This window comes from Chelon labrosus (assembly GCF_963514085.1).
Source record: "Chelon labrosus genome assembly, chromosome: 23".
NCBI classification, from domain to species: domain Eukaryota; kingdom Metazoa; phylum Chordata; class Actinopteri; order Mugiliformes; family Mugilidae; genus Chelon; species Chelon labrosus.
In genome coordinates this window covers 5,688,760-5,697,543 of record NC_140356.1, presented here as the reverse complement: position 1 = coordinate 5,697,543, position 8,784 = coordinate 5,688,760, and the positions used below count along the sequence as shown (strand labels likewise).

General features: G+C 43.3%; 1 protein-coding gene across 1 annotated transcript; it reads right to left on the bottom strand.

The window, feature by feature from the left end:
* Nucleotides 1-87: 87 nt before the first annotated feature.
* On the bottom strand, nt 88-7,868 carry hcfc2 (host cell factor C2). The gene is made up of 17 exons (XM_084573797.1): nt 7,593-7,868; nt 6,286-6,434; nt 6,038-6,198; nt 5,347-5,549; nt 5,065-5,149; nt 4,843-4,946; nt 4,465-4,695; nt 4,168-4,380; nt 3,950-3,999; nt 3,434-3,548; nt 3,298-3,354; nt 3,136-3,188; nt 2,928-3,062; nt 2,629-2,814; nt 2,173-2,470; nt 2,015-2,084; nt 88-1,926 (listed from the first exon to the last, which is right to left on the bottom strand). Exons 1-17 carry the CDS (start codon nt 7,756-7,758, stop codon nt 1,917-1,919), a joined length of 2,286 nt encoding a protein of 761 aa, XP_084429923.1. The 5' UTR covers nt 7,759-7,868; the 3' UTR covers nt 88-1,916.
* Nucleotides 7,869-8,784: the final 916 nt, after the last annotated feature.

Below are 8,784 nucleotides of genomic sequence, written 5' to 3'. Positions count from 1 at the left end.
TAATATTGTCTGCGTTCTTTATGTCACATATCAACCCTTTTTCATACATAATTATTTAGATTGGCATTTGTACAGAAATCAGCTTTATTTACTGTAAATATACACATACAAGGAATTTACTCTCTGGACCTATGGCGCAGCACTCAGGGAGCACTTTGAGTTTTTGATGTCATATGATTCAGTCATGGACACACAGGGAATCAAACCAGTGAGGGAGCCGAAGCTTCTTCTCTAACCACCAGTCCGTTTAATCCGTTTTTAAATTGGATGACCCAACAAATTGAACTAACCTTAGCTGAGAATGTGCAGGCAAAGGCATATTGACCAGCCCGCAGACGCCTGCAGAAACTGCCACTGAACTCCATTTTGCTTGGTGTCAGCACATTAGCCGTGTTAAAAGAGAACCGAGGACGCTGAGGCAAACCTCCTGTAAGCAAAAACGTCTGTTGCACAACTGTTACATGATACAGAACATTATCATGTCACAAGTCCCTTCTTTAATGCCCTGTACACTGATGACACTCCATAAGAATACAACTCTATAACCTACAAGCTATCTGAATACATGTAGGTCCTTCTTCCAGTAAGAACACCCTAGAAGCCATTAACAGTCATTGGTGAACTCAGAGCGAACAGATTCAACCAAAACACTACAAACAATGATTGTCGCGACTCATTTTGTGCACTCACTTTGGTTACTGCTAAAAAATGCAGAACACAAACCACGTTGTGCTGCTGGTCCTCACTTTGTCTCCAAGGAGAACAAATTTACCTTCGCTCGTTTCTTTGCAAGGGTGGAGGAGGTCATCTCACCTCTGCAGGTCACTTTACTGCTGCTACTACTGCAGATTTGGGAATCTTTGGGAATTAACAAGAACATTCAGATGTAAAAAAGGAAAATAATGCAGCCTGTTTGTAATCAGACCATAAAATATACATTTTCCACAAGGAAAATGGGTGGCTGATGAAATGATCTTCAATGGATGAAACCTAGTGCAGGAAAATGAAGAGGATTTAAATAAAACAAATTGTCTAGACTTGTGGAAGAGGTTAGAGAAAAAGAGGATGAGCAGCAGAAGTATCTGTGGTGTTCTTACCTTACCTTTAATTATACTGCGTATTCTTGTATGAAATGTATTAAGTTATTCTCATTAATTTAATACCAGATATTCAAGTTGTGTTGTGCTCTTTTTTTTTTAAGTCAGAAACAATACTGGATTTAGGACTAAATCATTTCTTAATAAGTGAAATGATCAGGCACATTACAGGGAAGACAAATGATGATAGTAATGAAAATAAAAGAGTCTTCTCAAAAACTGTACAAGTCCAGTTGCCTTTTTAAAAACCTTTTTTTTTGGATATACGATGACCTGGATGACTGAGAACCTTCACAGACATAACAAAAGTGATGTAGATAACGGATAATGAACTGATAATGTTTACGGCACCAAGTGACGGCATAAAAATGACGAAACCCAGGAACAAAGTCTTAACGTAACTTGAGGCGTACCACTTACTGGTATTTCATAACTTCACCGTATCCGTAGGACAATACGAGAGATCCAAAATAATCATCTATTCTGGATTATTAAAATGTCTTGTGTTTCATTCTTATAAACCATTAGTGTGTGGTGAGTGAACACTAAGACTAAGGCACCTTCAACCTTCAACGATTCTCAGAGGTTACACATCATATCACATTTCATTACTTAACAAAACTTTTTTTTTTTTTTTTAACTAAAATAGCCAAGTGGTTAAACATCCTGTGGAAATTAGTATCTATTTACAGCGTTACAGTTAAAAATAAAAAATAAATTAACCAAACTATGGAGGAAATTTACAACAGCGGCGAACATTGCCAGCTTCCTGAGTGAACAGTCTTTTTTCCACACTTGGTGTCAAAGGTCCAAATATCTTCAGCTGGAGCTGCGGGAGGAAATGAAACATGGAAAAAAATAAATCAAAGGTCCACTTTTAAAAGTAAAATGAGCTGAAAACATGAACATGTGGTTACCTGTCAGCAGCATCCTGGTCGACGTCGTTGCTGTCTGCTTTAGATGCGGATGCTCGCACTTTAGTGGGATCTGAAAGGACAGAAGGAGGCAGTTGGGTGTTTGCACGCAAAAACAATTTTAACATAAGCAGAAAAAAAATAAAATAAAACTCCTTCACCTTGGATCCAGCGGATCTGCGTCGCCGGCCCGTAGCCCTGCTCGTTCTTGGCAGCGATGCGGAAGACGACGGCTGGCCGGTTGGAGGCGGCGGTGTCGATGTGTGCGTTGTCCAGGTGGGTGGAGCTCACGGAGCAGGACGTCTTGGTTCCGCGGTATATCCTGATGAAGGCCATCTGACCGGGCCCCTCAGAGCTGGTGGAGCGGCTCTTCCTCACTGCCATGTACATGGAATACTCCAGGATGCGGCCTGATGGAGACGAAGGAGCCTCCCACGTGATGTGGACCGAATCAGTGGCCTACGCAGCAACAATATATTTAGAGGAATTAAAAGTATAAAACAATAAAATGCAACACATGCCTTTATAATTTATTCAACTAATATTCCCCATGTTCCCCAAACAATCAATTAAACTTCCTTGCTACATGTTCACATGTCCCTACTACTGTTTTTCACCTTGGTGATCTTGACAGCAGAGGGCGCTCCAGGGAAACCAGGCTGACAGGTCTTGAATTCGCTGACTGGGCTGAAGTCTCCCTGGCCAAAGCAGTTGATAGCTGCTACTCTGAACTTGTAGCTCTGACCTGGAAACAGTTCCTGCTTCTCCCTGCCCTGGTAGTCCTGATTCGTGGGGAGTTTCCTCTGGAAGACAGGATGAGGGAAAAGAATCAAACAGACAGAAGGCATTATGGTGGAACATTCATGTTTGCTTAAGACAGAAGAAGAAAACACAACCTACTATAAATGGTTTTTACCTCTTTAGCGTTGATCCTGACAGCTGACACCGCCTGGTCACTGTCAGCAGGCAGGAAGTAGTGGCTGACCTCAGAGAATAGAGTTTTAAACACACCGACATCAAACCACATGGCGTCATCTGGATTCTGCTGAACCTGGAGGTGACATTTACACTCTCAGTTTTGAGCGAAAGAGCTAAACAATTACTGTTCAGACGCCCACACCGACCTGATCTGTGTGGGAGTACAAATCTGTTGACTTCACTGAAACCGGCTGCTTGTCTGTAGAAAAAAAAGAGAAAAAAAAGCAAAGAACAAACACATGAACTTCCATCTTTCATCCTTCTCTGTTTTATAACTGACTTCTGTTTTATTCGAGACTCGTCATTACCTGGCGTGCACTGAACGGAGCTGCTGACCTCTGCTGCTGATGTGTCCTGATCAGCGGCTGCAACAAACGCAGGCAGACGGTGTAAAATGTAAAGCACATCAAAGCAGAGAAACTGGTGCACAAAAATTCAACTCACTGCAGCGTTTGGAGTCCTCTTTCACGTCTCTCCCGGCACTCCTCCCTCCCTCCGCTTCGCTTTCTGCTGAGCCGTTTGAAGATTTTACAGAGGTGTCCTTCTGCACCAGAGGGTCCTAAAATTCAAGGCGAAAATTTAAACTCGAGACATTTTTCTTCTAAACTTAAACCCCTGGATAATAACAGACATCAAACATCAGTCTTTTTTTAAACACATTTCCTATTGTGCTAAAAGGCTCAACTAAAAATATTTCTAAAGCAGGATGTAAGTTATTTATGCAACTTCTCTTGTTTGCTGTAGTGGCAGGTTTAAATACCTTCATCTGGTCTTTTTCTGTGATAAATGAAACGCTGCAGTGTCTAATGAAACTGCTCTTATGTGTTCAGTGTGAAAACACAACAAGAAAAGCCTTTGTTGTTCAAATAGGACCTAAAATAACAGTTTCTGTGGTTGTTCTGATACTAAAATATAGGTATATGTATATCTACAGCACCATAGGAAGGAAGTCGCACCAACCTGAGCTGATGCTTTCTCTTCTCGAGCAATGGTTCCTTCATTTTGGACGCCTGAGAAACAAGAGTAAAGAAAACTTCTACACCACAATTCATATGATCGTTTCTTATATTTTAATAATAAGCTGACGTTTCTGCTTTTTTACTGAGCCATGTGGCCTTTACAAACGCCAAAAAACCTAACTGCACATTTTTGCTGATAAAACTGAAGGTCTGTCTCACCGCATTCAGCGTGTTTATTCTTCCCATTTTGTCCATCTGTTCCAGTTGGATCGAGCGCTTTGGCAGGAGGATTACTGACTGCTGCGCTGGGAGGACACGCAGGCTGAATCTGGAGGAAGTAGCAGTCTGCTGCAGGCAGGGGGCGCCACGCAACATGGAGCATGTTGACAGTGGATTTGATAAGCAGCACTGCCTCCGGAGTAGCTGGTCGATCTGAAGCCAGGGTAGAGCATGTTGTAAAGCTGTAAACACTACATTTGGTTTTTGATTTTATTTTCAGCACAGTCAGTTTCTCACCTGTCTCCAGGTACCAGAGGTCCTTGCAGCAGACCTGGTAGTTCCAGCTCTTCCTGTACCCGTCGCGGCCGCTCCAAATGTAAAGCCTGGAGCCGATGGTGGCGGCGCAGTGGCCGGCCCTGGCTCGGGGCCGGCAAGCATATGGGTCGTCACTCTGCGGTCCCTGGTTCAGCTGCTGGGACTCGACATCGTCATGCTGCTCCGGCTCGAGATTCTGCCAGCTCATAGTGTCTGTGGTAGAAAAACAGGGAACTTGAATGATGCGGACAACCCAAGGGTCACCCCAACATAAATAAATATAAATAACATAATACTTTAATGTTTTATTTACAAAATGATTCCGAAGAAATGATGAGGTTTTTAGTGAAAACCACTGACCTAAGTTGAGAACACTTAAGGAGTTACTGCAGATCCATTCAGTTCCTACAGCAACGTGCCTATCGGACTCTGGAACAGGAATCCAGCCGCCAAAGACATACATCCTGAAGACAGATGGACATGATGTAGTTTGTTAAAGGCTAGACCGGTCAAGTGTCACATAAACACTAGACATCTGCTTTAGCACATACTGTATGGGGCCATTATTTAAGAATCCTTTACTTGTTTCCGATGACGTTGGCAGAGTGAAGGCTTCTCGGTAGTGGTTTGGAACCCCTTGTTTCTGGTCTTGACCACACCATTGTATCTAACAGAAACGGAAGGATACAGACCAGGAAGTGCAAATATTCAAAACGGCTGCTTCAGACTTGCACTCACACAAGCAGACATGCAAATAAGGCAACGACGGTTTTGCATTCCGTTCAAGGTGCCCTCCACACGATGAAAACACATCTAAAACGCGCAGGCAGTCGATACGATGTGCGAAAGAAAGAGGAGTCCTACCGAGATCAAGCTGCCAGAGGTCATCCAGCCGGGAACCTTGCATCCCCCCAAAGATGTAGAGCTTCGGGGAACCGAGGCCGGTGTAGGCGACTGAGGTGTGGGACTCGCGCGCCGAGGGACCGCAGCCCTTGGTCTCAGGGATGTTCCAGCACCTTGCTCCCGATACCGACTGCAGCTCCAACTCATACAAGTCTCCCATGTACCTAAAAATCCACATGAATGTCACGTCCAAAAGCTTCCCAGCAGAACATTATATTGTCATAAAATGGTGAATGTTATGTAGCTCTCCTGCCGGTGGTCATAATGTTATGCCTGATTCGGTGTGTGACAACTTGCAAATGGAATGGAAAGCAGCATTTCCATATAAACCATCAGCATCTGCTCTAGAGAGTCATTAATGAGTGCCACTGAGGACACAATGACGCACTGGCCACCAACCAAGAATCAGACATAACTCATAACATAATTACTTAATTACTGTGGTGCTGCTTGAAGCTCTGAATTTACTGCAATTCTCTCCAAGAGCACAGTCTATTAACAGCCAGAGGCATGGTGACAGCTGCCTCACAAACAGATCCAACACGTATCGAATAGCCCCAAATTATACTCACGTCTGAACTGTAAGACTCACTGCACATCTTCGTGTCGAGCCATAGATCAAACACAAATGTCAGCTCTATTTTCACTGTACCTTGGAACATTACCGTTGGGATCCTCACTGTCATTGGCCAGCCCTCCAAACAGGTAACACTTATTACCCAAGAGGGTGAAGCTGTGTCCGATCCGAGGGCACGGCGGAGATCCGTTCCTGGGTGCCCTCGGCTTCAGCTTCTTCCACAGCCACCGACTAGCCTGAGGGGGGAAAAAAAAGGCTCGATTTTAAAGTTTTCTACACCACGGCGCAACAGGGTCTTAATGAAGGAAATGCAACTGCGGTACCTGAAGTTCGTAGAGGGTGTTGGTGTATTTCCCAAACTCAATCATGCCGCCAAAGACCAGTATTCGTGTGCCTTCGCAGACAAAGCCATGGGCGGCGCAGCCTGGTGGGATGTCACCCCTCACCGCGGGCAGAAACCACTGCTTTGAGACTGGAAGGTTTGACAGACTGCATTAGACAAAACATCATGTTGAATGTTTCCTCTTGGATATTCAATTAATCCGATCTGAAAGGTGAAACAGAGCTAAAACTTTAATAACGTCAAAACACTGACAATATGAATATTTAATGGACCGGGCACGGTGTATTAGACGTTTGCAGCTGGTCCAAAATGCAGCTGCGCGTCTTCTAACTGGCACCAGGAGGCGTGAACACATCACCCCCATTTTGGCCTCCTTGCACTGGCTCCCAATTGTTTTTAGGATTCAGTTTAAAGTTCTCTTATTTGTTTTTAAGGCACTAAATGGGCAGGCCCCAACCGACATCACCGACCTTGTACAGCCCTACTCAGTGCAAAGGTCCCTGAGATCCTCAGGTAAAGGGCTTCTCCATGCGCCGCGTTCTCGGCTCAAACAAAGGGGTGATAGAGCTTTTGAAGTTGCTGCTCCACGTCTGTGGAACCAGCTCCCCCTGGATATTAGATCTGCCCCCTCCATTTCTGCCTTCAAATCCAGGCTAAAAACTCACTTTTACTCCCTGGCCTTCCTTGTTCCCTAATCCTGTACTCCTGCTTATCTTATGTGGTTCCTTTTAATTATGTTTTTATGACTAATGGTCCAATGTGTTTTTCTGTATTATTTGTTTTAATCCTTGTTATCCACTGTACAGCACTTTGGTCAGTCTATGCTGTGTTTAAATGTGCTTTATAAATTAAATTTACTTACTTACTTACTTCCCAGTAGCTTGTAGTTCAGTCACTTCAAAATCCAAACAGTTTATTATTAAGTTAAGTTCCCACACAGTGCACAGTGTTAACACGTGAATATCTGAATATCAAACTCTGATATTGTTTACCCCTTAATGCTAACGCTACAGCGACCAAACAAAATGACGTTACGATATAATGGCTATTACTGAAGCTAGTTAGCTAAAGTAAGGCTGACCAGCTGATGTTAGTGGATAGATAACGATAACAACACAATAATACCACAATAAACACGATTCCACAATGTTGTTTTTCTGACTGTGTGTGTTTGTTTTTTTTAAAGACTCGAAAGCTCTTGGCAGAGGCCCAATTATTTTCTTCGAGTGCAGGCTAAAAACATTAGCCGCTAAGCGGCTAGCTAGCGTCCAGCTAACATTAGCCTACCAGTGTTGTAAACATGGAGGTCCTCCGATATCCCTTCGTTTCCACCACCGAATACGATAATCAATTCCCGGATAGCAGCTGCGCGGTGTCCGTGTCTGGAGCGCGGTATCACTCCTGTAACGGAATGAACTTTCCTCCATTGCGGCTCCTCGACACCAGTGGTCATTTTCCCGTTAGGGGAGCCCGAAGTTTGGCGCTGTTGACGTTTCAAAGATGTGGGCGGCGCGAAGAGGGCAACCGGAAGTTCAACCAGAGAGGTGGGAATATGTTAGACCTCTCACTCTGTTTGGTTTTCCGGGTATGAAAAAATAGAAGAACTTTAAGGTAAATGTGGAATAAAATAATCTTTTGGGAGTTGTACTCGTCTTTTCTTGTGTTCTTTATGATTCATCTGACAAAACCATAGACTGTATATAAAAGACAGTCAGAAAACAGATGAAAAAGCAATTCACATTTCTTTTTTTTTACATGAATTTTATCTTATTTGTAAGCCCATAGTGTGTTTTGTGGCTCTTGGGTAAGTTTCTAACATGTGTAAAAACAATTTTGATGATCTCAGCTTGGAGTTGGGCAACACAAAGTTAGAAAGCCAGAGGTACAAATAGGATGCAATGACATTTACCAAAAAAACATGTGAAAATTGCTGGTTTGTGTGTCAGTGTCAATCAGTATATCAAGAAGTGTTGAAATGGCTTTTGAGGTCACACTGACAGGCAAATATATATAAAAAAGTCTATCCGTAATGCAGGATTGATTGGTACAGATGTCATACCACTCATACCTTTGCCTGGAAATGTTATGATTCCTCTGTTACATTGTGCAGATGGCCAAATTGCCTGTCTGTTTGTCATCTGTGAGGTCAAATGATTCACTCATAGCTGATTTTTTTCCCCCTCCATGAATTTTGAAATATTAGGTTCACAACAGGGTGTGATGCACTTATGCAGATTCTTGGTTCATCTTCTCAAACACAGTCATTTTTTTTTTTCTTCCTGTCCATCTGTCTTTCATTGGCCTCACCTAGTTTTCGGCTGGCGCACCGGTTTTTCAGAATCCTGCACACAACGCTACACGGGTTAACATTTTTATTAGAACAAACGCAGCATACCCCCAGCTGCAGAGCCCGTAAGAAACACCAAACAGCTAACAGATGGAAGTTTGTGAAAGGGACAGGCAACAATATCAGTCCACA